Raw genomic sequence first — 27,873 nt, 5'->3', positions numbered from 1 at the left:
CTGCACTACCAGTGCGCAATTTCTGTTCTCATCCTGAGGTAAAGTTCTTAACCCGAGGTACTACTTCTGGGTTAGCGGAGTCTGTAACCTGAAGCGTTTGTAACCTGAGGTGTTTGTAACCTGAGGTACCACAGTACTTACATCATAGGAGCCTACACAACACAAAACACCGTTGCTGTATGTAGGTTTTATTTTATTTGTTTTTTATGTTATATTTTGGAAATGTACATCCAGGTTTTTTTTCTTTGAATTTTTGGGGGCACCCTAAAATTTTTCTTTTAATTTTTGGGGGCCCTAAGCTATAGCTTGCTAAGCTTATAGAGTACCTAAATCCAGCACTGGGCCAAAGAGACTTACATTGCAGGGGCCTGGACTAGATGCCTCTTGTCCCTATAATTCCATGGTTCTGTTATTGATCTTATTGGTTGGCATATATCAGTCTTGGGAGGCGATTTGGGGATGAAGTCAAACTCTACAATTCTATGCTTCTATTAACGCTGAAATTTTAAATGTTAACTCTTGAGGCCTGGGGAAGCCTTTATCTTTTGTTCTTAGTCGTTAAACCTCCCCGCTAGAGCGCCCGAGACATGCCCATATGTGGATGCATGCATGCCATTGGGTGAGTGGGAACTGTTTCTGCACCCACCCACAACACGCGCCACGTGTGAACTCCGGGTCACGGTTGTTGCCGCGCAGACTCCTCCTGCTCCGATTCCCGGCTCGGCCGCTAGGGGCGGGGCGGAGCTGCTGCCCGCCTGCTCTCTTCCTTGGGCGGAGGGGCTAGTGCTTTTCTGCTAGCAGGGTACCTGTTATTCCTTTAAAGCAAAACGAAAACCTGCCGCATGTGAAATCTGGAAGCCGGAAGATTGCCCTGAGGTCGGAGAGAAGAAAGCGCAGCAGCGATGTGAAAATGGCACGGGAGATGGGGGCGAGGCAGATGCTGCAGCGCTGAGCGTGCATCTCCTCCGATTTATTTCGCATCCTCCTCCTCCTCCTCGGGACCAAGGTACTGTCTCTGCCCGCGTCCGCGGAGAGCTAGCCGGCGTCTCAGCGCTCCGATGCCCGGACCAGCCTGGGCTTTTGTTCTTTATAGCTAGGTGGGGCTGGCGGGGGTGGGGGCCGGAGCCCAGCGGATCGGCTGCATTGATTGGCTGGACAGGTTTTTAAAAAGAGATTTTATCTCTCTCTCTCTCTCATCATTGCAGTCTTTTGGTGCGGGGGTAGACGAGTCTGTCCCAATTGGGCCTGACCCGTGGCAGCAGCAGGCCTGGATCCGGTCCCGATGGAGGACAGATGCGGATGGTGTGGAGCCAATTATTTCGTTCCCAATGGCGTTTTATAGGTACAGGAGACAAGAGCTTTGGCCTCCCCTTGTCACCTGAATGCTGCTTGATAGAGGAGTGATGGGTTAATTCCTTATAATATCACCGGGGTTTATTTATTTGGTCATGTTAGGTAATATGGGGAGGGGGCGAGTCCTAAGTGCAGGTGGCATTTCTTTTAGCTTTCTGGCTCTCCCCCACCTCCCATGATAGAATTTACCGTCTCATTTATGCCTGGGATTTATTCCAAAGAGAGCTTGTTAATTGAATTACCAGCCAAAGGGCGTCAGGTAGCCCTGGGAACAGGCCCCAAGATGCAGTCATGTTCGGAAAGCGATTCTCTTCCCTTCCAGTCCGGGACTGAATGTGCTTCAATAGTGGGCCGACCTGCCTAGAAAGCGAAGGTGAGATGGGAGCTGCCTTTTGTCTGAATGGCACAGGTATATCTCTGATCTGCCAGAAACCAGACCCAGGGATGGCTAGAGGAATTGTACAGCTGCTGTCAACAAGGTTTACATAAGGCTTACGGTCCAAGGCCAGTTGCCTGTTTCAGAGCACATGTGCTGTATGGGCATGACTTAGATTAGGAAACTGGGTTTGGATTCTTATTCCTACTGCATTTCTGGGTGTGTGCGATTTCTTTATTTTTAAAAAAACCCAATAACCAACTGTCACATAAGTTAGACTGACTTGTAACCCAAGCCTGCGTCTTTGTACTCAGAAATCACGGTGTCTAGTGAGACCTTTGTTCAGCTGTGTGCTTGTCAGATTGCAGCTCCATATCGTGTTTCTTTGCACACTCAGGCTGCAGTTCTAGCTGGGTCTCCTCAGAAGTAAGACCTATTGAATTCAGTAGTACTTCAGGCAAGTGAGGTTAGCATTGCAGCCTTAGTGCTATTGAACTTGGTGGGATTTGCTTCTGAGTTGGCAAATATAGGATCACTGTAAATAAATATACGATCGTTGTAAATAAAAAAGGTGGCTGTGTATACATGTGCACATCTTTTCAGTTCATGCTTACAGTGAAGTATGTTTCTGTCTAACATGGAATTGGGATTGGAGTTAATTCCATGCCTGTGTGTTAATTCTAATCTTGTATATGTGGTGTTGGTAAACTTCATGGCTGAGTACCACAGACCCTGCTAATTTTGCTCTGCACATGGCAACCATTCCATCTTGTAATCACCTAGTCTCTTCTGGATTGTCAGAATTTACATCCCCCTCCCCGACTCCCATCCTTTGGAGCCTGCCTACGGGGGGGGGGGGGGGGTTAGCTCCATATAAGAAACAGCCAGACACTGGATGAGGCCTCCTAAGCATAGACAGAGAGTGAGTGATCTTGGCACAGAGATTCCTTAACCCACTGCTGTCCCTCAAGGCCTGTTAGCTGCCCTGCCTTATCTTGTTACTTTAGGCCACCATATTATCCTAATCAGAGAAGAGAACTTTGTTCTTGATCCTTCCTTCTAACAGGTCAGATTGTGAACTTTGGAAGGAAGTTTATGTGAACAGAATAGCAGATTGAGTCAAACTTATTTGTAATTATATTACAAATCATTAATGAAACCACAAGATGTGAGTTGCCCTGCCAACAATAATAGTAGTGTGGAATAATCAGAACTTTCATAATAATCAAATTAACGTATTATAAAATGGCTTGTAATGGACAACCAAACACATTTTTGGAACTGTTCATAGCGATTGGAAGTCCAGAGTAAATTGGGGTAACTATATCCCACCTCAAAGTTTCTGTATTCCCCAATTTTATGGAAACAAATATGAAAACAACTTGAAAGATAGGGGGGATACCTGGTCTGCCCTGGTTTTTCCACCCTCCCAGGCCTTTCCATTTGTAACTGTTCATTGTTTAATTTTGGGATGATTAATATCAGGATGATACATCCTTATACACTTTTATATTATTATAAATATTCCTTTATCTAACAGAAACAGAAACCAATCAATAACTCCCATCCCACAAACACATTTTAAAAGCCATAGAATGTTAATCAGCTGAATGCCTGGTTGAAGAGAAACGTCTTTGCCTGGTGCCTAAAGATATGCAATTAAGGTGCCAGGCGAGCCTCCCTGGGGAGAACATTTCACACATGGGGAGCCACTGCAGAAAAGGCCCATTCTCATGCTGCCATCCTCCACAAAAGGCAAAGGTGCATGCAGCTGCCTCTGCAAGGCCTTGCAAAGTTAGCTAAGGTTCCTCTCTCTCCCCCCTCCCCTTTTGCCCAATCCCAAGCAAGTCGATTTGGAAGTCTATTGAGTTCAGTGGGATTTACTCCCAGTTAAAGCCGGGGAGGAGCCAGGCTGCCTACAGAGAAGAGACCTACAAAACGAGTTTGAGGTTGCAAATAAACGTTTGTTTGTTAGGTTTCTATGTACAGGAAAAAAGACGAGGTGGTGCTTATTTAGGAGTTGTTCCACAACCACCCTGCTAAGCCCATGTAAATATAACTGCCGCACTCTGTCCTGGCTGTTTGATTCTCAGTGAAACAAATCAAATCAGCTTTCTCATCCATAATCACATCCTGGTTGAGGGAGGTCTTGCTCAGAGCCTACGTGGCATTCAGCAACAGCAGATGAAGACCCAAGGGCTGGCTGATAGGACAATCCTCAGCAACTCCTCAGGTTGGTGGAGGGGCTGTCACACAGCCCAGTCCCTAGCTGCCTATACTTCTTGATGAGCATGGGTGGGAGGTTGGAAGGACTCTTTGAACAAGCTTCCTTAATTTACCCAGTTCCAGAGCCTATTTCTGCAAAAGGAAGGGAAGTTCGAACTCCGCATTTCCTCTCATTATTCTTTTCATATAGCCAAATAGCTCTTTTGTACTTTGCAATAGTGAACCCTTGGTTATTTTTGCAGCTATGAGGCATGCTCTTCCCATTTCTATACTGCAGTTATCTGTTCTTGTTATTCTCCTACCTGGATCTCAGTGTTTTATTCTCTTCCTCCCACCTCTGATATTTTAATCAGCTGGGACCCCAAACTTGGTAATAGGTTACTTTCATTTGTATGTGTTCTTTTTAATTTTAGTGGATCCTGAACTTTGGAGGATGTTGCTGCCATTTATTTGGAGTTGGTGGTTGACCTCCATTCTTCAGCTGCATTGCTGACCTGTACAGTCATAGAATCACAGAATGATTGAGTTGGAAGGGACCCCAAGGGCCATCTAGTCCAACCCCTTGCAATGCAGGAATCTCAGCTAAAGCATCCATGACAGATGGCCACCCAACCTCTTCTTGAAAACCTCCAAGGAAGGAGAGTCCACCACCTTCCAAGGACACATGGCTCCCCCTCCGAAATCTTGGGAACTGTGGCTTGTTAAGGTTTCAGGATTCTTTAGGGAAAGTCATGTGTTTTAAATGTGTGTTAATGTATAGTGTGGATGAAGCAAACAGAAATCGCACCCACACCAAACATGTTAAGCAATCTTAACAGTCATGAATCCTGGGAACTGTAGTTTAAAGTTGCTGATTTCTCAGAGCTACACTTCTCAGCACCCTTAACAAATGACAGTTTCCAGGATTCTCCATGACTAAGTGGTAAGAGTGCTTAAATGTATGCATACCCTCCAACATTCCTCAGATGAAAATAGGGACATTTCTCCTCTCAACTGACCCTCCTTGAACCCCCCCCCATTTTTGTAACCCCCCCTTGCAGAGCATTTCCCATCAGAAGATGGGCGGGAACCACCACCTCCCTAATAGTTACATAGCACACATGCCCTCCCCCATCCTGAGAAAACCCCTTTATTTTATTTTTATTTTATTACTTGGTAGATTTACAAAAAGAAATGCTCACCCAGAAATTTATTTATTTTTAGAAAGGGCAAGATTAGATGTAGATGCACTAAGTTTTGTTTTTTAAATCAAGATCCATTCTGTTCCCTCTTTCTTCCTGTTCTTTCTGAAGGCTTGCTAAATGCAGACTCCATGCATGATTTCAACACCAGTCATTTCGCTTCCCCCTTTCTGTATACTGAATAATAGTTCTGGAGAAGGCAAAAGCTTGCACACTGTTTTCTTTCAAACATCTTTAACATTGCTTGATAAAGGTATTTTCTAATGTAGATTTTGAATGAAGAAAGGAACTTAAGATCATTTTTTTAAGACTATGGTGGCAACTTAAGCCACATGTATGAATTGGCTCTTAGACCTGGAACATGGTTCCAAGTTGTGCCCAGGAAACTCAAGAAACAGTTGGAGATTCAATGGCCTTTGAGCATGTGCAGAGTGCCTTTCTCTCTTCCTTGAGCACATCCTGGGTTCCATGGGTCAGTGTCAGGGCCTCTTGCATTTCTGGAAGGGGTGAGGAGAGGAGGAGTCTGGGCTCCACCACTGTGTGCATGTGCCTGTTCATTTATCTGTTAACCAGACCCATGTGCAGAGTGCCTTTCTCTCTTCCTTGAGCACATCCTGGGTTCCATGGGTCAGTGTCAGGGCTTGTTACGTTGCTGTGTGCATGTGCCTGTTTATTTATTTGTTAACCAGACCCAGCCTGGTTACCTGTAAAAAGTTTAGGGGAGATGTGTTTGGTGAATCAGGATGCTACCCTAGAACAAACCAGAGATGTTTGAACTAGCACCAGCACCTTCTGTTGCAGAGATGGAGAACCTGAGACTCTCTGGATGTTGTTGGACTACAACTTCCATCATCTCTGACTCTGACCTTTGTCCAAGCTGGGCAAAGGGGCAAGATTAGACGTAGATGCACAAAGTTGTTGGTTTTTTTAAAATCAAGACTCCTTGCGCTCCGTTCTGCTCCCCCTTCCTTCCTTCCTTCCTTCCTTCCCTCCCAGGGAGGCCCTTGCCCTCTGCCTGCCCCTCAGAGCCAGCACTTCACACAGGGCTGGGCCTTGGCAGTGGCAGCCTCTTCTCATCTGTTCTCTAGCAGCTGCTATGAGCTGCCCAAAGAAGTGGGGCAGCAGCAGCGGCCATGGAGAGGCCACAGGAGCTCCCTTGCCTCCTCGGCTGCTCAGGACAAGTGCCGGATATTCCTCTTTTTTTGAGCTCGGCACTCGCAGGGGAAATAGGGACATTCTGGGATTAAATGAGAAACTGAGATGGCTTTTGTCATTCTGGGACTGTCCCTGACATATAGGTTTGATTACAGAAAATTCATTGCTGATATTTGTGAGTAACAACAACTAGAGAACCCCTTTTTGGACTTTTTGTTTGAAAAGGAATGCACTTGAGACGTATGGGTCTGAAGATTGGGGAAGTATTGCTTAACAGAGTGAATGTTTAGAATAGGTTTTTTTTGGCAACTGACAAACAAAAATTCGAAAGTCCTGTTTTATTTTTATTTTCCCTTTGATTCTTTTCTCATATATATGTCCCTCAAATCAAAATGTTTATTCGGCTTTACGCCCATCATGAAACACAACATATATATGTCCCTCCTTTTTATCTTATTTCTTCTCTTTTCTTTTGCTTTCCTTTGGTGTCCTCTGCTCTGGGCCATTACTGGGTTCCAGGATTACACACACATGAAGGTGGTGGATGGATGGAGGGATCCTGAGTGAGAAACTGGAAGAAGAAACGAAAGCTCCCAGGTCAGAGCTGGGAGGGTTCACCACTTTCTGTGTGAGACAAGGACTCTGAATTTTCTTTCTTCTTTCTTCAGACAATCTTAACCGCTATATCTCAAAGTCCTACACGCAACCTCAAACTTCCATCATTTATAAATAACTTTCACCTTTCTGATGTCAACAACAGACTAGAAAATATTTTTGTTCATTAAACAGGAAGCTGCCTTAAATATCTCAGGTTTAGGACGGTTGAGACTGACTAACCGAAGGGCTCCAGGGTTTCAGAGAGGGGAACGTGGAATTCCAGCCCTGCCTGGAGATAACAGGGATGGAACCTAAGGCCTTTGCATGCAAAACAGATGCACGGCCCCATAGCTGTTGCTCTTCCGCAAACATTAATACCTTGCTCAGTCCCTGAAAGGGCAGCCAGCTCCAGAGCTCCACAGATTTCAACTGAGTTTTAATTGATTTTAACTTGTTTTAAACCAAGCATTTTATTAACTGTTCTTTTAACCTGGAAGCTGGAGAGCAGAAGAATGTGAACTGTGAGATAAGCAATAATTAACAAAGTTGGAGCTTATCTGTTCTGTCAGGATCCCGTTTATCAAGTGGAAGGGTGGAAGGTGACTGAACTTGAAACAGTAATAGTTGAGATTTTAACTTAGCTTTGAACCTAAAAAGGCACCCAGAGGCAAGACAAGAATCCGGACCAGTCCCGTAATGATACTGGGGCTCATAAATCCAGTAAAACAGAGAAACAGATGAGAATACCTTGCTCATACCCAAGCTGGGCTCCCCTGCCCTATTCGTAAGACAAATTCATGTGTGGAGCCAAGCCAAGTAGCCACACCCTTAATACCACGCATGTCTGCCCTCTGGTGAAAGTCTGTAAGGTGTGTGTCTTTCAGTGTGCATCACTGTGCCTGAGAACACCAGGTGGTGCAGCCTGGGACATGCATGACAAGTTGGGGCATGGGATAGCAGCTCCTTGCAGATGTTATTGTTAGTATCTCTGCTCTTTCTACCCAAGGGAACTTAGGTTGGTATTGTGTAACTTTTGAACTGGGCTCCTGTGATCTTCCACCCAGGGGACTGATCTGAACTCAACTGCACCCGCTTAGCTTCAGCAATGCTGCAGTGGATTCTCCCAGATCAGTTGGGCTTTTAAAGCCCTGCAAGGCTTGTGAGTCTGAGGGTGCTGTGGGCGTGTATGTGTGCCATCATGTATATGCAAGGTAACCTTGAGCATAAAGACTGGCACCTTCCCCCCCCCCCCCCGGCAGAGTTTATGTACCTTTAACCGATGTATGACAGGCAGAAATCCAGCAGGTCAGAAGAACCAACATTTTGAGTGCTATCCCTTGGAAGCCTATGGGATTTAAATTGCCACTTTTAATTGCTTGAAGGGGTTGTTGTGGATCCCTTTGTGTGCTGTCACTGACTTGAATTTGTACTGTATAAGATTTCAGGCTTCGACACAATTGTATTTGAACTTGGTGGAGCTTACATTTTGAACCATGTACAGTTTGAACTATGTGTGCAAGCATATGGATAGAGTCAGAGGGTGTGTATGTGTGGTTCTTAGTGCACGTAGGGAGGAGGAGGGGGTTATTAGTGATTATATGAAAGAATGGGTGCAGATGACTGGTACCTGCTGAAACAAACATGGAAGAGAAGTGAAATGAGACTTTTTAAAAAAAGAACAGGCTGATACTCCACCCTCACCCACCATGGCCCCCTCCACCTCTTTTCCCCTTCCCCCCCTAGTGTAACACTAATGTCTCAACAAATGAAACCGACTGTGGTGATCACACTGGGTCCCCGGACGTTTGATGGTCTGTTGATCCCTGTGCCACCACTGTCATTGCCTCTTGGCTGCCACCAACCCGTTTCTCTTGGGTACACACGAGTCCAGACAGTTGTTAACATTAACAAATAATCAAGTTTATTTTTATAGGCATGAACAACTAACAACTTCAAACTAATTATCCCAACTATCTATCTGACTCCACCTGACAGCTCCTCTCACTCTCTCACCACACAACTCGACCAACCCACAGACTCAACCTCCCTCTTCCTTCTCCAACTCCCAACTCTCAACTGACTTTCAAACAACACCAACTCTCTCTCTAACTCCACCGCCTCCCCTGCCTCCCCTCGGGTTCTCACTGGCCAATCATATCACACTCATTTAACCCTTTCCTTATGACCCACCTAGGATGCAAACACCACACCAACCTGTAGAAAATGTTCCTTGAAAAAAGAGACATTGTACATACTTTGTAAACAAGACATCTTTAATAAAAAATACATTTTTTTAAAAAAGCTGCCTTGAGAATTAAGCAGTGCCTGCTAATAATTCAGGCACGGCCAGCAAATGGACTGCAAGTCCTAATGTAATTGTTTCTGTGGAACTAAGCAGGTCTGAGCTTGCTGCTACCCCAGTGGGAGAAAGCCTGGGCATCCCATAGGTGCTGCTTTGAGCAGGAAGAGAGCAACACACAATTTTAACAAATACAATTTCTTCCTTTAAATGGAGATGAAATGAACTAGGCATGCAGTTTTTTCCCCACTTTGTAAGTTCATTAGTAACAATGATGGGGTTCAATACTGGATTGCTGGAAGGGGCCGTGCCCCGGGGGCTGGCAACCCATACTACGCCACTGATCCTCCAGATTTCTCATGGAGGAGGCCCTTGAAGGGCCTCAGGGGATGACCATAGCATCCAGGTGCAGTAGGTTCATATGGGGTGAGGCAGACCTTGAGCAATTGCAGTCCTGAGACAGTTAAGAATTTGAACTGGGCCCAGAAACTAATTGGCAGCTAGTGCAGTTCAACCAGGATTGGTATAATATGCTCAAACCTCCTTGCTCCAATGAGCAACCTGGTTACCAAATTCTGCACCAGCTGACGTTTCTGAATAGTGTTCAATGTTGCAGTGGATTCTTCCAGATCAGGGGTGTCTAATGTGACGGCTTCCAGGTGTTTCTGGACCACAGCTTCCAGCATTGCTGTGCATCCTTTTTGTGACTGAACCAGTGCAGATTTTGATCCCAGGTATTTTAAATGTTTTATTAACCAAAAATGTAACAACAATTTGGTTATTTGACGAGTACTGGCGCTCAAGGTTAGCAATTTTTATATTCAAAAGGTTCTGTGTTTTGACTTCTAATATAGTAGAACTTAATGAAATCCGTCTCAGAAAGGACAAAGCAATAATCAGTTTGCCAAGATGTCACTGCTGTATTGCAATGTCAAAAAGTGTCATAGTGTGTGAGATGTTCAAAGGAGTAGAGTCTGATGCCTTGGCCATTCTGAGAACAGTGGGGGGGGGGGTGACCAAAGTTGAGCCATATTTTGACTTTATTGCTAAATTAAGCATCACTTAATTGTAGTTTCTCAGTATACGCAGTAATTTTCCCATTATTACTATTTTTGTGTGCAAAGTAACCTCTACAATCTGTAGCAATCTGTTCTCTTTCTGCTTCCTGAGAGCAAAGTATGTACATCTACACATGCATGCACACCCCACACAGATAACGAATCTTGATAGATATCGTATTAAATCCTGAAAGAACCTCAAATCACCATATTCTACTCTTGCAGATTTGTGATGAATTATTGTGGAGACAGTTGAAGGCTTTCTGTATGCATTGGCCTTAAATTATTATTGTTACTTTTTTATTCATAATTGTATGTTTTACCTTTTTTTTGTAAACTGCTGAGAGGTTTTGTACAATCAAGCTGTTGTTGCTGTTTGTTCCGATTCAAGGCTGAAGATCAGGTTTCCCCGGGGGGGGGGGGGGAGGGAATGCAGCAGAGCAAATGGCAATGTGGATGAGCCCCCAGACTCCCATGTGAGCCCAGGACACAGAGGCAAAGGGTTTGTTTATGCCTTACTTCCCATAGTAAATGGCAGCAGAGTTGGCCTTTAGAGCCTTCTCCCTACCCAGCTCAGTCGGAGATGCAGGCTCTTAGAAATCATCCAGGGAGTGTTATTAGGGAAGGTGGTCTTGGCATTGGAGGAGAGGGTAAGAAAATATAGCCTTGGCATGGGAAGCACCTGGGAGCCAGATTGAACCTCTGAGGTTCCCAATTCTCCATCCCTAGGATGGGTTAACTAACATGACTCAAATGTTTGGCTTCACCCGGAGATTTCTGATGGAAGGGCTGAGGCTAGAGTGATTTCACCTGGAGGAAGTTTATTCAAGCATGTAGTTTATGAGTTGCATCACTTTCCAGGAAGAACTTTGCCACAGCCCCACTCCTCTCCATGAGTTGACAGTTTCCTTGTTCTCAAGATCCTAGAGTCAATTTAATTTTCTTTTACAGGTATGTCACAATATCATTATCTGCTCAGGCAATCGCTAGTGTGATTTCCTTTTCCTGGCTGTAGGTATAATAGTTATGAGGAAGCAATAAATGATGTAGCTGCTGCTTCTCCACTGGTCCCCTTGCTCAACTTCCTCAAGGACATCTTCTTGCAACAGGTGGAGGGGAAGAGGGAAGGCAGAGGGGCTAGTGAAGGAACAGAATGGGGAGTGCGACAGAATCTTCTCCCATTGCCTCAGAACTTAAGGCTATAGATAGGATCTCTGGTGGGTGAGGTGGCAGTTCTACAGCTCCCCCCCCCCCCGTTCAATGGTGTGTGTTCTGCAGCATGTTCTAGTTCTCGATTTACACTGCTTGGCTTGTTCTGTGATGCTTCCCCAATGCTACCACATTACTGCTGGCTGGAGGAGCTGTAGTGCAACCAAAACAGAACAAGAATAAACAAGGAACATTTGTGTTAGAAAAAGCAACAGGATATGCCCTTATTGAGCATGTGAAGTAATACACCTGCCCCCAGGGGTGGGCTATGGTAATTTTTCATAATACGGCACCCTGTGCGAGCCCAAAATTTTATGCCCCCAAATGGATCTTCTCAGTTTTGTGCCCCCCTTGGCTTGGCACCCTGTGCCTGGACCACCTTAAATCTGGTGCTGCTGCTGCCCCAAATTGTCATTTGCAGGTGCAAATAGCTTTGAAAGTGGGATCACGTGTGACGATGGCCTCACAAGCACAGATCACCATGAATGTGCAGTAAAAAGGATGAAGTTTAGGAGTTTATTTAGGAGTTGTTCCACAATCACCCTGCCAAGCCCATGTAAATATAACTGCTGCACTCTGCCCTGGCTGTTTGATTGACTGTTCCGTTTACAAGACCCCTGATAACTCACTTACATTCTTGTTCTAGGAAGTGGTATGGGGATGGGGAGGCTGAGAGAAGACCCCAAACTATGATGTTTGAGTTTTGATTGGAATTTTTGGAAAAGAGAGGGAAAACAAAAAGTAAGCAGGGTTACAGTAGGAATTTTTTTAAAGAATATTTATTAAATATTCTTTTTTTAAAGAATATTTATTAAAGTTTTCAATAGTAGTACAAAAAGAAATCAAAGAGAAAAAAGAAAAAAATAACAAAAATACAAAAATGAAATATAATTAAAAGCACACAAAATTTCCATTACTTATTTCCATTAACTTATTTCCCAGACCTCCTCATACCTCCCTTTTTTGTATTCCAATTCAAATTGTTAGTTCAGCAAATCCTTATCAATAAATTTTAACCTAATTCTAAACTTTATTTTCCATATTCTCTTAGGGCATTACAGCTGGAAACCACTTAGTTTCTATCCAACATCATTCTAACATTCATTAATTTTGCAATATTTCTGTAAATAATCTTTAAATTTCTTCCAATCTTCTTCCACCGACTCTTCTCCCTGGTCTCGGATTCTGCCGGTCATTTCTGCCAATAGGGTTACAGTAGGAATTTGCAGCAGCTGACCAAAGTGAACACTATTCACCAGACATGTATGGTGACCTGTTAGGGACTTGGGGTCAAACCATTTCCTTCCTGCAGGGCAAATAGGAGCTACATGGGGAGGGCAATTCAGAGTGGGGAAATGATGGCAGGTGAAAGGGTTAAAGTGTCCTGATCCAGCCCCCTCCCCCCTCCAGTGGCATGTAGCTTTGGGGAGGGGCACAAGGGGGGGTCGTATTTATCCTAAAATCATGGTGTCAATAATGTATTGTATTTTTTCTTTTATCTTTTTGTCAACTGCTTTGAGGGTTTCTTGTATAATCATATTTTGGTGGCATGTGGTTAACCTGATTTTGCCACTGACTGAAACGCCTTAAACCTTTTGGGGGAGGGAGAGAGAAGCATCTGGTGGGCAAAAATATCTGCCTGGAGACCGTGTTCTGCTCTGTGGGTCAGATGTTGAGCAGGCCTGGGTCAATGATTGGAGCTCAGCTAGAGGCTAAATGAGGCTGTTTGGAGACCATAATATCCTAATAGCAGGGAAGTGATTGAGATTGGCTTTGTTTCATGTCTGGTTTAGATCCCAAACTGGGATTCTGTGAGTGCATAACAACAATTATTTAATACTTTAGACGTTCCCTAGCTCCTTTAAATACGCACATCTTCTTTCTAGCTGTGTTTGCTATTAAATCAGATGTGACACTAATGGGCTTCTGACTAGCTGTCCATTTCACAATATTGCTGGTGATGATGTGCTCTTCATTGCTACGAATCTGATTTGCACCCTGTCAATTTCTGGTTGGCTTATTCTGAGAGCAGAAGATCACTGCAGTGATTTCTGTCTGGAATGACTTCTGTAATTTTGCAATTGCATGGCCACTGGCTAGGATTTTCAGGCAATTTCTTGGTGAGACAAGTAGACCAGATCTGAAAACAAGGCAACTTGCAGCTTTAACCACTAATTAATGTTGCAGTACAAAGGCTGTTAAATTCAAATTAGGAATGAGTTTGTTATCTTGAGCTTTCATCAGTTGTACAGTGCAGTCTATTAACAGAGTGAGGGCGTTAGAAAAAGCATTACAAAAGTCTATCACTCAGGATAACATTTCATGCATCTGTTGAAGTTCACTATTGTCTGTGAAAGTTTATGCTATGATGTATTCATTGGTCTTTAAGGTGCCTGATGTTTTTTTCTAGGCAGCAAGGTGCCACAAACCTTTTGTGACCTACTTCCAAAGGAAACAGAACTTTTAGTGGGGCATGTACCTATGAAACAGCTTGTCACTCAGAAGTGAGGACAGACGTGCATAGCCATATACTTGGGACACCAGATAGGGGTAGAATCATGCGCAGTGAAAGCTCTGATGTAATCACAGCCGGATCTAATGTTGCTACAAACATTGGATCCCACATCTTCCAGTGGAGTTGGCTGTGTTAGTCCATTACAATGATTATAACAGCCATACGGCACCTGGAACAAACTAGCAGACTCATCCTAGCATAAACATTTCTCCCTCCATCCTGCTCCCACACTCGGACTCACGTGGACATACTGGGGTGTGCATGAAAATGGGACCAAATGACCATGAGATGCAAAAAGTACTGTCTCTGATAATTCTGTATAAAATTTATGATAGGCAAAGCTACCATTCAGCGGTAGTTTGGTGATAATTGCCCCGGTTTTGCTATTCTTATCCCTACCTTTAGTGGGACAGGAAACAGTTATTGTGATTCAAACCCAACTGATAGAGCCAAATGTCTTGATAACTTTCTAATTCAGCTATTTCACCCTGTTTTGGAAGTTTTTAATGTTTGATGATTTAGCATGTTTTTAATATTCTGTTGGGACCTGCCCAGAGTGGCTGGGGAATGCAATGCCTTTGTTGCAGAAAGGCACTTCCCAAGAAAGCAGTATACTGTCTCATAAAGCTGAAATGTTATCCCACTGGTTTCTGAATATCGAAATTTATTGCATCAGATTTGTGACCGGTTTGTCTGCGTTTCAATGTTTGTCCTGTACTGAAGGCAGTCGTTGATGGCATGTATCCCTTTGGTAAATAAGCTGGTGAGTGAACTCCTGATGATGTGGTCATTTTTTTCTGGCAGGCTGTCATGAGGCCCTACTCCCTGCACGTTCAAACATGATGTTTGTTCATACTGTCCTGAACTGTAGTCATCGCCTTCACCAAGGGTGGGTGATGACCCAAACAATAGGAAGATCCCAGGGTTCTGGAACAAGGTCAGTATTTTGGACAAGGACCAATATGCTGATTCAGGACTGCTGTTTGCAATCCTTCCACTGAGGCAGAAAAACCAAATTGTCTCAGCAGGATTCTGAGCAACTAACGAGATTGGGTTAGTCAAGAAGAAAGTCCATACCCTGTTAACATCCTGTAATGGTGTTGTCTGAGTGGTGTCTCATTGTAGCAAATGTCTAATATAAATCCTTCAAGTGCACATCCCCATCCAACAAGCTGGAACAAATGTGGCTGAATCCAGGACTTGGATATAGATGGAAGATCTTGTGTTATGCTTTGCATGGAAGCAAGAAGTGTGCAAACATGTTTTGCAGTCAGCTGGTTTCTATTATAGGCTGGTGCCTATTTGTCTACTATGCAGTTTTGCAGTATCATCCATAAAACGAACCTGCATGTGGACATGTCTATGTTTGGGTTGATGGTGAGGTGAATATTTTTTCACTAGTCCTAGTGTACAGTCGTACCTCGGAAGTCGAACAGAAGCCATTCCGGAAGTCCATTTGACTTCCGAAACGTTAGATTTCCAAAGCACAGCTTTTGATTGGCTGAGGAAGCTCCTGTAGCCAATCAGAAGCCTCGTTGGATGTTCGGCTTCCAAAAGAACGTCCAAAACCCGGAAAAATTGATTGCCGGTTTTTGATCATTTGGGAGCCGGAACGTTTGACTCCCAAGGTGTTCATGAGTCAAGGTACAACTGTACAGTACTGTACAGTCTCCTGCCCATGGGTCCAGATGATGAAGATGTCATCAATATAACTTGGGGGAGGTGTTTGTGGGCAGAAGCAGAAGTAAGTGTTGTTCTAAAATAGCCATGGATATGTTTGCATACTGTGTTGCCCATTTACCTGTCTTTTTGAAATAATGGTGTTTGAGGACCAAGTGGCAAAACTTGGTAGCTGTATGTGGTCCAGCATCCTGGATAACATTCCTGATGGCTGGTACTCTGTTTTTGTGGGGGAAAGTGGTCTGGAACCTCAGTATCCCTGATTGCCAAAATAATATTCCCCGGGATAGAGAAAGACTTGTACAGTAGTTGCCCAACAGAGTTGGTGGTTTTCTTTGCGGAAGGAAGAAAGGAAGAGAAAGAAAAATATTTGAAGGAAAAGATGGATTGAACAAACAGGCTCCTGTTCTAAATGTAGAAATGTAGCATCAATGTAGCATTCTCCATAGCAAATTGTCTTTTTGCGGGTCCCTCCCACCCTGCTTTTCAACACAAGACTCTTTGTAATGCTTTGCAATGCAAATGTGAAGCTGAAGTTTGGACAGAATGCTCATTGCATGGCAAATTCTTCTCTGCTCCTCCAACACCATTCTTGCAAATGTAGTTGTGTTGACCCACAAGAAGAAAATCCAAAATCCACATTAGGGCAATACCCTTATTAGGCCAACCAAGATACTACAAGTAGCATGCGAGCTTCTGAGTTCTCCTATACAGGTATTATCTAGATGATAAAAAAACCCAAGACTGGTGAGAGGAAACCTGTGTATTTTGCAAAAGTAAAAAATGATACACTTGTGATTAACAGCTGGATCTTATATTTCTAAAAATTGGAGTGTCAACCATTGTATGCTTCTTTTTCCCAGAAGCCCTGCAAAGCACCTTATAGAGCCTCCTAATATTGCAACCTCCTTCTACGGTCTTTCTGACTAAATTCAGACTCCATGCATGATTTCAACACCAGTCATTTCGCTTCCCCCTTTCTGTCTACTGAATACTGTAGTAGTCCTGGAGAAGGCAAAAGCTTGCACACTGTTTTCTTTCAAACATCTTTAACATTGCTTGAGAAAGGTATTTTCTAATGTAGATTTTGAAAGAAGAAAGGAAGTTAAGATCGTTTTTTTTAAGACTATGGTGGCAACTTAAGCCACATGCATGAATTGGCTCTTAGACCTGGAACATGGTTCCAAGTTGTGCCCAGGAAACTCAAGAAACAATTGGAGATTCAATGGCCTTTGAGCATGTGCAGAGTGCCTTTCTCTCTTCCTTGAGCACATCCTGGGTTCCATGGGTCAGTGTCAGGGCTTGCTACGTTGCTGTGTGCATGTGCCTGTTTATTTATTTGTTAACCAGACCCAGCCTGGTTACCTGTAAAAAGTTTAGGGGAGATGTGTTTGGTGAATCAGGATGCTACCCTAGAACAAACCAGAGATGTTTGAACTAGCACCAGCACCTTCTGTTGCAGAGATGGAGAACCTGAGACTCTCTGGATGTTGTTGGACTACAACTTCCATCATCTCTGACTCTGACCTTTGTCCATGCTGCCTGGGGCTGATGGGAGTTTGAGTTCTCATCCTTGGTCTGTTGCCACAATTTCCCAAGTTTAAAATGGACCTACCTAAGGAGCAGCATGTGTATTTTTTTCATGTCCCCTCTGTTTATTTACTTTATTTCAAACATTTACATCCCACTTCTTGATTGTAGTTTTCCAAGGCAGGAGGGTTGTATGTTGCTGGTGTGTGACTTTCTGGCAGAGTTGGGCAGGGTTATTGGCTTCAAAGGGCTAGAGCTGCTTTGCACAAAGCTGGGGCAGGATGTGGTAAAATAACGACGAGCATCTCTGCATTTGAAGAGATAACTGACTTTGTGAGCAGAGATCACTGATAGGATGAATGATGGGAGTTCAGGCATAGAATACAACCTTTTGATAACTTTCTGATCAATTTGGGCTAGATTTTGCCTAGAATTTCTTTCTTAATTACAGGTCTTGATCTTGGAAGGTGTGAATCATGTCAGAAAAAACGGTGCCTGTGATCATGCACAGAGTGTTCTTTTCTTCCCCTTTTCAGTAACCACAGTTTGCACCCACATACCTGGAACTGAGGTAAGGTTTTCCAGGAAAAATTGTGTGACCTTCCCATTCACAGTTCACCTCCAGCATCACTTGCTTGAAATAAAACAGGGAGGTAGAAGACTTCGCCTTACTAAAGAAGGCCAGTCTAGCTTACACTGTGATTCAGCCACGCAAATCTGTGGACCAGCTGAAGTGCCCCAGTATCTTTCTCTCACTAGGTCTGGTTCAGATGACATACTAAGCCAAACCATGGCTTGGGATGGCTCAATTGCAGAATGACCAAGGAGGAGCAAAGTACAATAGCCACAGTCTCCTTTCTGGAGAGCGTGCTAAGCCATGGTTAGACTCACTATGATGTGTGAAACCAGGTCACTATGGCAGGAATCTTTGTAGAATCCTTGTTTTCTCCCTGTCAAAGGCTGTTTTCTGTAGTGCAGATATATTTCTTGGCTGCTGTAGGTTCTACATTCAAATTATGTAATAACACATTATACTTTGTGTGCTAGAACTGTCTTTGATTCAGTGCTGTGGATGTTAGTTAAGAAGGAATATTTCATGCACTTAACAGGATTTTCAAGAAAAGGAAAAAGTATGAGCTTTCAGATGCACTAGAAGTTTAGGCAAAATCTGATGAGAAAGCAGGACAATGCTGCTTCCAGGACAGAATAGTAATGTGCGAAAGGTGCCCCACTCCCAAGAAGGGAAAACACCCTTGGGTAAGATTATTTTAAGGCAATGGGAGGTCCTGGGCTCTCCAATACTGGTAGATAATATGCATTCTCATGGCAAGTAGTCATGGACAGGTTTATGAATTAGTCTAATTTGTCATCTTTTTTAAGCAACCCAAGTTAGTGGCCATTTCTGTATACTATACAAGTGAATTCCCTAGTTTTAACTACCTGCTGTGTGACGAAGTATTTCCTTTTGACCTCAGTCTTCTAACATTCAGCTTATGGCGGCCCCAGCTCTAGCTTCGCAGTCATGTGGTTTGCCCTTTGCTGAAACTTTTCTGACTCTACAGTAGCACATAATGAATGGTCTTGTCTTGATTTTATGTGTCAGCAGTAGGAGGCCCACAGGCACTCTGAGAACTCTGTTAAAGGGATCACTGCCATTTCTGTTGTGCTTGTACTGGTCTTCCTCCATGTTAATTTCCTAAATGTGAGGCATTGTTGGCAGTATTTTGGGGACAGTTGGCACAGTGCTTTCTCCCCCAAGGATGGGAATTAATGCCTCTTCGCCCAGGGCCGGGTGTAGGAGACGGGGACTTTTTTTAAGAGCAGAAGTGATGTCCATGTGATGTCTAAGGAAAAAGAGGGTAAATGAGGGTGCACCCACACTTCGCTTGTCCCGTGCCTAGAAAAATCAGAGCAAACCTCAATCCACAGAAAACTTGACGTTTGCTTCAGTTGATTGACATTTGCTCTGATTAAGTGGTGAAGTTTTCCCCGGAGGGAGAGACAGGTACAAACAGAAGTGTGGACAAGCCCTGACTGGCGGTCCTTGCTTATGGAATCGAGTGAGGCTAATAATCAAGCAGAGGCTTTTGTCTTTGATTGTGTTCCTACCTTACTCTAGCAGCAGAAATGGTAACACTTCCTTTTTCAAGTTTGCATTTCTTCTACTTATTTAGAAATGTGCCAAATCATTTACGAAAGAGGGCCCTTCTTGGACTCATAAGGAATTGTTGCTGAAAGAGATTTGGAACATATCCAGAAGAATTCAGTGTTGCGCGGTTGTTATCATTCCATTAGTGCAAGCATTTCTGCTTGCCTGACAGAATGACCTCTCCTTTCCTCCCCTCGTGCGCTGTTCTGGAGGTTTTCCAGAGCAGATCGGGAGAAGGAGAGTGGAAGAAGCTGCCCTGCCCTGGTGTGCTCACAGGAGCCCTTGTGTCGGCTTCGGTTAGTGTACTGGGTTAGTTCAATCTGGCCCATAGCTTCCTTCTTGACAGCAATCATATGAGCAATTGCTGTCAGTTGGAAATCCCCCAACTTTAGTAGTACAGTAATGCAAGGGTATGATAATGTTTGGGAGACAGCTTTTATGACCATAAAAGACGAGAAGAAGGTTGCAATGCACAAGTAAATTGATAGAACTATGGAGTTTAAAAACCATTGTAATTCAAAATATTAAGATATTGCACAACCTTGTGCCTTATTTTCACACATGATTGCTGTGCATTAGGCTGCAGTTCCCATTATCCCTGACAGCTGACCATGAAGGCAGGGGGCTGATGGGAGCTAGAGTTCAACAACATAGGAGGACACAAGGGGTGTGTGTGTGTGACGGCTTATTTTTTTCCTTCTCTGTCTTAGCTGCTACTTTCTTTCTTCTGCCACTAAATAAGTATGATTGCCTAGAATTGTAGTCATTACATATGTAATTTTGTACAATACGCTACCGCAGTCGCCACTAAGCTCTATGGGCAACTGGGCACATATGGTATCTTGAGGAAGCAACAGGGGTGTCCTTTACAAAATGCTTGCCATATGAAAAAGAGACAGGGCCACAAGATGGTCCGTCAGTGGGGTGAAATGGCACCTACATCAGCCACTGCCACATTCACTCCTTGCAGCTCTCCTCTGTTCAGAACAGATGGGAGGGTAGGCACCCATTCCTGAGTCAGTGCAAATAGAAACTGAGCAGGATGAGTAAAGAGTTTCTCGTATGTGGATTTTAGGAAATAGCTACTGAGACCTTTCGTGGACACCATAGGAGATATTAGTGAGCACAATGGCACCATGTTAGTGACTGCTTGTGTTGCAGTTTTGTATTTCTAATAAAGAGCCAAAGATTGCATTTCAGCTGGCTTGATACCTTTTGTTAAAGGTCAATGTTTTCTACAAGTTGAATTTATCCCATAATTTATTACTGTCAGCTGATTCTAATCAAATGGGTTTTATGCCACAGATTGCTGTTCTTTAGTGGGGTGTGTGTATGCATGTATAAATGTACGTATATCGGTTGATACAGCTGCCTGCATTTTTTGACTTTCTTCAAGGGTGTGGCGCAAACTTGTTTCATTTCCGTTGTTTGATACGGTTTCAACTTCCCGTGGTGCAGGAAAAAACATGAATGCCTGTATCCTCACCATGCATCTTGCTCAACTGATGACTTGCCAAATCATTACTAATTACTGTAGCTCATCCCCACAGTATATGACTCACGCTGCTTCTAGTAACGACTGTGCAACTGGTGCAAGGAATGTTTCGAGAAAGCACACAACTCACTTGGATGAGAGGGTGCAGAACATTCTGTTTCAGAAAAAGGTAGGGCTGAAGGAGACAAAATGTGGGAGGGACCAGATCTCAGTGGTAGATTGCTTTCTTTCATGCAGATCAGAGCTGGGCCAACTTGGTTCCCTCCTGATGTTGTTGGCTACAACCCCCACCATCACTGGCTATGGGCCATGCTCGCTGGGGCTGACGGGAGCAGGGGGTCAAACAGCATCTGTAGGGCACCATGTGGGCTACCCAGGGATTTCTAGTTCAATCCCTGGCATCTGCAGGTTTTAAAAAAGATTGGGTAGCCTTGCTTTGGAATCCCAACTGCATCAGCCTCAGGCAGTTTGGCCAGTGGTCAGAGATGATGGGATGATGGGGTTCAATACTGGACTGGAGGAAGGGATTTAGGGAGTGGTAACAGTCCACGTGTTAGGAGGCGCTATATTTGTCCTGGGTGCTGGTGACCCATGCCGTGCCACTGATCCACAAGGATAAATGGCATCTTCAGTTAAAGGGACCTCAGGCAGCAGGATTAGGAAATACCTCCTCCATCTTGGAGAGCTATAGCTAGTCAGGGCTAGAAAGCACATTTGTCTGGAGTTATTGAACATGTTTATGGGAGCTGAATGGTTATTAAGTGTCTGAGTTACCTTCTAAATAGCATTTAACATATTTAATATGGTTTTGCTAATTCCCCGTTTGTGGCCTTAAAAAGTTCCTTTTGAAAACTGTAAATGCAAATAATAGTCATGCATCTATCCCCTGGGCTTTAAAACCAAGCTGGTTAATGTAAATATTTGTCTTTTCTGTACAGTAATTTCATAGCATCCTTTTGTGCAATGATCTGAAAGTGAGTTGATATTATTATTATTATTATTATTATTATTATTATTATTATTATTTATTTGCATTTGGCCCTACCTAACAATGAGCTCAGGGTAGCATATATGGTTCTTCTTCCCCTCCCCTATTTTATCATGACGATAACCCTTTGATGTGAGTTAAGCAGAGAGCGTGACTGGCCCAAGGTAACCCAATATGCTCCATGGATGAGTGGAGAATTCTGTCTGGGTCTTCCCAACAGGCTAACCCCTGCACCAACTTCATGCAACTCAAAAGCCCAGATGCTGCAGTCTCTCTGTCTAAGCATGGCCAGGGAGCTAGCTCATTCAATTTTTTGGTTTGGTTCTGGTTCAAGTATGACTGGTTTGGTTCCATTTTAGACTTATAAGTCTTGTTGTTGTTGTTTAGTCGTTTAGTCATGTCCGACTCTTCGTGACCCCATGGACCAGAGAACGCCAGGCACCTCTGTCCTCTTTACAGCATTGGACTTTCCTTTCGCTTCCAGGCATATCTGCAACTGAGCGTCCTTTCGGCTTTGGCCCAGCCGCTTCATCAGCTCTGGATCTACTTGTACTTGCCCTCCGCTCTTCCCCAGTAGCATGTTGGACGCCTTCCGACCTGAGGGGCTCATCTTCCAGCGTCATAACTTTTATATGCCTGTTGTCTTTGTCCATGGAGTTTTCTTGGCAGGGATACTGGAGTGGCTTGCCGGTTCCTCCTCCAGGTGGATCACGTTTGGTCAAAACTCTCCACTATGACCTGTTCATCTTGGGTGCCCTGCTCGGCATAGTTCATAGCTTCTCTGAGTTCTTCAAGCCCCTTCGCCACGGCAAGGCAGTGATTATTTAATAGATTTATATTCAACTTTTTTGACAAGAAAATGGCTCACATTTACAGAATGCAAATGTATGCCAAATTGATAAGGACAGAATTTTGGGGGATGGTACTTAAAAGCTTCACTTAAACTTCACTAGGGTCTAGCCTTGCAGGTTCGGAATCGATCAGGTTCAAGCAAGAGATCTCTGCCAGGCAAATTGGAAGCAAAACAGTGGCTAGAAGAAAGCTGGATCATTTGTTCCAACTCCCAAGCAAAACATGGGAGAAGCCCAGAACAAAGGGCACATTCTGCTCTGGTTTCTGTCAGGACTGGTAATACCAGCTTCGATACTTTAGAGCGGTGATTGGTATACGCGGTAGCACATCTGAAGGATTATGGTGTCCTTGTTCCATTCATGCCATGGGTCGGGTCAACTCCACCCTTGGAACTAAATAAAACCATCTATTTGGCTACTTTTTTGTGAATGTTTCAGAAAGTGGGGTTTCTGTCAGTGTTTGTAAAAAGCAAAAAAGGAGGAAAAGGTTCTGACCTCCCTTTGTCTCCTCAGCCTGGTCCTCGGACCCTTGTCAGCACAAAAAGAGTCCACGAGAATATCCTTGCAGAGTTTTATTCTTAAAAGTCTTTGTGCAAAACACGACTGAATAAGAATACACATCAACACCAACCAACCAACCCAAACACCACAAACTAACATTTCTCACTTTATATATACAACCTGCTGCAGGCCGCTGAGTCATACTGACCCAGCTTTATTCGCATTAAAGAAACAGTGGCCATTTTAGCCGTGACAGTTTCCTTGCCTTATTACGGCACTGGGAACCCAGTAGAGGTTGCCTAATGGAGGGAAATGTATTGAAATTAGCAGGGGTGTGTATGCAATGTTGTGCAGCGGAACCAACTCTTCTGTTTTGGAGCTGTGGCTTTGTCAAATCCCTACAGCGTAACACTCAAGCTCAGGAGGCCAACGCTTCTGATATGTTGGTTGGGTAGACCTCCCCCCCATGTCCATAACAGTTTGAACTGTGGTAAGGTGGTGTAAAGATAAGATTATGTATGAAGATAGGAGTGAGAGAACAAATTGAAAACAGGGCAAAGAGGTATGGCCTTGGGGGAAAGTGGAGTTGGGCCTTTAGTGTCAATCTCAAGCTGCAGCCTATTAGACCATGCCTCTCAGACATTTTTAAAGCTTTCTGGGGGTTACTGAGATATAGAGTTCCAGAGACCCTGAAGTAATAATAGAAGAAGAAGTGCAAACATCTAAACTTCATTTTAAAAGTGGGCCTGAGGGAAGTTTCTGTTTAAATGGATACACCAAGATGGTGGATGAGAATTGACCCAATGAGCCCATGCACTTCAAAATTTACCACATCATTCTAGAAGATCTCAGATGTAGGAGAAAAGTAAAGTAGCTCCCACACTAAGAAAACAGAAAGAACGCATACAAACTTGTTTCGCTTCCGTGGCATAACCTGGTTTTGGCACTGTGTGGATTTGCCTTTTCTGCACTTCAAGTGAAACTGGGGCGCTTCCTCCTTCACCTTGCAGCTTGCTAGGCTTCTGACCTGCCCAGCCCCTGTGAGTGCAGGTGGCTCTTGCCCATAGGACTGACACTCTCACTGGCAACAGCTCTGTAATGGGTGGAGGAAAAGCTTTGAGAAAGGACACAACTCACCGGGCATCTCCAGTTAAAAAAAAAAAGACCCTGAAATATTAAAACAATAAATAAAGAAGTACAAACATCTAAACTTTATTTTGAAAAGTGGGACTCGGGGAACAGTTTCTCTCTAAATGGATACACCAAGAACCACAAAGCAAAGAGTTGACGCCTGACTTTCCTCCCCACAGGGCAGTGGGTGGCATAGAGAGTCCTCTTTGGAGTCCAGGGAGGAGACAATCCTGCAGGGACAGGCTCAGGGGTCTCTTTTTGGCTGCCTGTCTGCTTTCCCACAGGGCAGTTGCTGGAGGATTTCCCTTGAAGGGAAGGGATAGCTTAACTGGAACAGAAACTCCTATAGATGTTTTCTGCCATCCAACTCAGCTCACCTTAACACCTAGGCAGTTCCTGAAGCCAATAGTCCTAGAAGAATGGTGCAGTATGTGATGCAGAGATACATCCCTCTCATTTGCTGTTAAGTTGCTCAGTCTTCCTTTTGAAACTTTTGCAACCAAATTCCAATTCACTAGTCTTTTGGAAAAAGCCACGGCATTCTGTGCTGCATGAGGCCCTTCAAGTCTAAAATACAGGTTTTGCCAATCTTCAGAGCTGCACTGTAGCTGCTACAAAAACTGATGGAGACAGACATCTGCAGAAACCGCCACTTCATTTGCTTGTTTCACTTCTCATAATCATTATCACAAGCACAGAATGGTGTGTGCCTTCCCCTACCCACAAATGGTTTATCTATGCAGCAACCATGTGAGCGAGGTTAGGCGAAGAGAAAAAGAGGGCATTACTAGTTGTGTATTGAGTCAAAGGATTTTATATCTGTATTATTATTGTCTGTATTTGCATTAGGGTAAAGTAACTGCCTTTTGGTTCCAGAGGGTACAGCTACTATTGGTTCATTTAAGCTGCTGTATTTGGATCCTCTGTCTTATTGGTTGCCTCCAAAAGGCAGGACTGTGATTGCCTGATATTGTTCCCTCCAAAATGTATCCTTTCTAGCTTGTTCCCTGTCCCTATAAATGTAGCTCTCCCCTCCTCAAGTCTCAGTCTTGTTGCTTTAATAAAGAAGTGTTACTAGAGAACTGTCTCCAGCATATTATGTCAAGAGAGCTGAAATCACAAACCCCACGTCACAACATTACTCACCCAAAGTCACCAACGGGATTGGGGCTTAAGAGCCCCAATAAACAAAACTGTCCATTTTGGCTTCTCATTTTTCTGATGATCAGTTTGCCCTATCTTCACTTCAGTTTCCTTTTTTTAAAATGATACGAAAATGCACAGGCATTTCTCCTAATGTAATGCAGAAACATTTTGAACACACTTTAAAAAAAGGTAAAGGACGCCTGACAGTTAAGTCCAGTTGCGAACGACTCTGGGGTTGCGGCACTCATTTCACTTTACTGGCCAAGGGAGCCGACGTTTGTCCACAGACAGTTTTTCTGGATCATGTGGCCAGCATGACTACACCGCTTCTGGCGAACCAGAGCAGCACACGGAAATGCCGTTTACCTTCCTGCCAGAGCGGTACCTATTTATCTACTTGCACTTTGATGTGCTTTCAAACTGCTAGGTTGGCAGGAGCTGGGACCGAGGAACGGGAGCTCACCCATTGAACTGCAGACCTTCTGATTGGCAAGCCCAGGAGGCTCAGTGGTTTAGACCACAGAGCCACCCACGTCCCTTGAACACACTTTCCCATAATATTTCTGTGCCACCTTTGTTGTTGTTGTTGGAGAACTACATTGCAAAATTAAGAATCCAAATTTCAAAGGGCAGCTCAGTTTTTGTTGCTATAATAATAATAATAGCATTATTGTCAATATACAACCTGTGTACAGTGAAATTAACTGAGCCTCCCTCCCCCTCACAAACACTCAGTCTCATTGCCCTCTGTGTGCTTGTCGCACAACACACCAACCCCGAAAGTCAGTTGCACTATATTACTGTATTTTCCGTTCAGCAGCCTAACAGCCCACAGACAGAAACTGTTTTTAAGCCTGCTGGTATGACTGATTATACTTCTGTTTCTCCTGCCCAAGATTAAAGAGGTGCTGGCCGGGGTGTGAAACATCCCTGAGAATTTTTCTCGCTCTCTAGAGGGCTCAGGGGACAGCCCATGATACCATGTGCTGTGTTCACCACCCTCTGTAAAGACTTTCTGTCTGTGGCTGCCAATCCAACGTACCACACTGTGATACAATATGAGAGGACACTTTCTATTGTGGACCGGTAGAAGGAGGTCATGAATTGTTGTTTAACATATTGGTTTGGGAAGAGTGAATTGGGTAGTTTCCCATTAAAGTGCAAATGGAACAAATTTCTCCCCACTCCCTGGCTGAGAGCTCTTCCCTTGCTCAACCAATCCAGGCTGCCTTTCTAAGGTTTCTTCTCTCTCCTTGCATCTTTGCTCCAGGATGCGTCCAGTCCAGAAGTCCTTGTGTGTGCTGATGGTGCTGATGGCATCCCTGGCTTTTCTCTATCTTCATGTCTGGTCACCGAAGCCCTACAGTACGGTGGACCTGCGACACCGGCCAGGCCGAACGCCAGAGCAACTGTTGAGTGACCATCTGCTGGTGCCTGAGAAGAAATATGCACACATTGCTTTCCGGATTAAGGAGGAGATCCTGGAGTAAGCGCCCATCCCTATTTAACAAGGACAGTGCCTGTTTTCGGGTACCAGGCCCTCATGAAGCGCTATTTCTTTTTTGTTTGGGGGTGGAAGAGGTGTTGTATATGTGCTTTTATATAGTGTCCGAACATCTGCAGTAGGATTTTTAAGGTTTCCATTCTACCCCCTTCCCGGGGGGGGGGGAGTGAATTGAGAAGATAAATATCTGAATATAGGAATGGATGCATTGTGACATTAATGTGCATGCATGTAAATACTCACATCCCAAAGCATAGAGCTGACCATGGCGTGGCTCCAGTGGCCAACTCCTCCTCCTCCTGCCGTGGAGGGGAAGGAGGGTCAAAGCCGTCTCCTGCCAGTAGCAATGCCAGGAGGAGGGGAAGGAGGAGCCATTGGCTTCACCCATGTCTCCTCCCAACATTCTGATGTCACACGTGGGACTTTGCACATGTGATGTCGCCCCCCCCCCCCCATAAGCTGGCTCTTCTGACTGGATTTAAGACTCAGGAGACCACCTGGGACGCCATGTAGGGCAAGAATGTCTGGACTGTAGATTCAGCTGTCCACTCAACAGCTGAAATGATGTTACACATCGTAGGGAGCAGAGCAGGTCAGTGGTGTAGCCTAGGGAGAGAAACCTCTAGCCCCAAAGGTATTCCAGTTGCTAGTACCTTGCGTCCGTTCCTCCTGCCACTGCTTCCCCAGATACTAAATGTGTTTCACTTTTACCTCTACTATAATAGGCAGCAGCCAGTGGTGCAGCAATGTAAGTTTAGATTCTGGATATATAGGTCTTATTCCGCTCCTGCTTTTAGATGTTAATGTAGCCTTGCTGCTTTGGAAGGGGGCAGGATCCTGCTCATTCCTCTGTGTGGGGTCCTGAGCTGCTGTCCCACAGTCCTATCTTGATGGTACTGAGGCTAACATCCATCTCCATTGGGCGTGGG

General features: G+C 44.3%; 1 protein-coding gene and 1 long non-coding RNA gene across 6 annotated transcripts in view; one reads left to right on the top strand and one right to left on the bottom strand.

The window, feature by feature from the left end:
• The first annotated feature begins 719 nt into the window (after positions 1-719).
• Positions 720-27,873, top strand: part of B4GALNT1 (beta-1,4-N-acetyl-galactosaminyltransferase 1) — a 48,155-nt gene continuing 21,001 nt past the window's right edge. The window contains exons 1-4 of one of the 5 annotated variants that reach the window (XM_083729444.1): positions 743-1,006; positions 6,811-6,888; positions 17,631-17,750; positions 26,711-26,926. In XM_083729444.1, coding sequence (XP_083585570.1) covers positions 26,712-26,926 — 215 coding nt within the window. In that variant the 5' untranslated portion in view covers positions 743-1,006; positions 6,811-6,888; positions 17,631-17,750; position 26,711. Of the gene's footprint in view, positions 1,007-1,205; positions 1,343-6,810; positions 6,889-17,630; positions 17,751-26,710; positions 26,927-27,873 lie in introns of all 5 variants that reach the window. The other 4 variants (XM_083729440.1, XM_083729441.1, XM_083729442.1 and 1 more) reach the window with 4 other exon arrangements.
• Positions 6,346-6,845, bottom strand: LOC310840251. Its single transcript, XR_014561873.1, has 3 exons — positions 6,718-6,845; positions 6,525-6,657; positions 6,346-6,457 (listed from the first exon to the last, which is right to left on the bottom strand). It is a non-coding gene; the product is annotated as an uncharacterized lncRNA (long non-coding RNA).

This window comes from Podarcis gaigeae (assembly GCF_964106915.1).
Source record: "Podarcis gaigeae genome assembly, chromosome: 2".
NCBI classification, from domain to species: domain Eukaryota; kingdom Metazoa; phylum Chordata; class Lepidosauria; order Squamata; family Lacertidae; genus Podarcis; species Podarcis gaigeae.
Note: the sequence above shows the minus strand (reverse complement) of the source record. Positions and strands in the feature narration are given on the sequence as shown.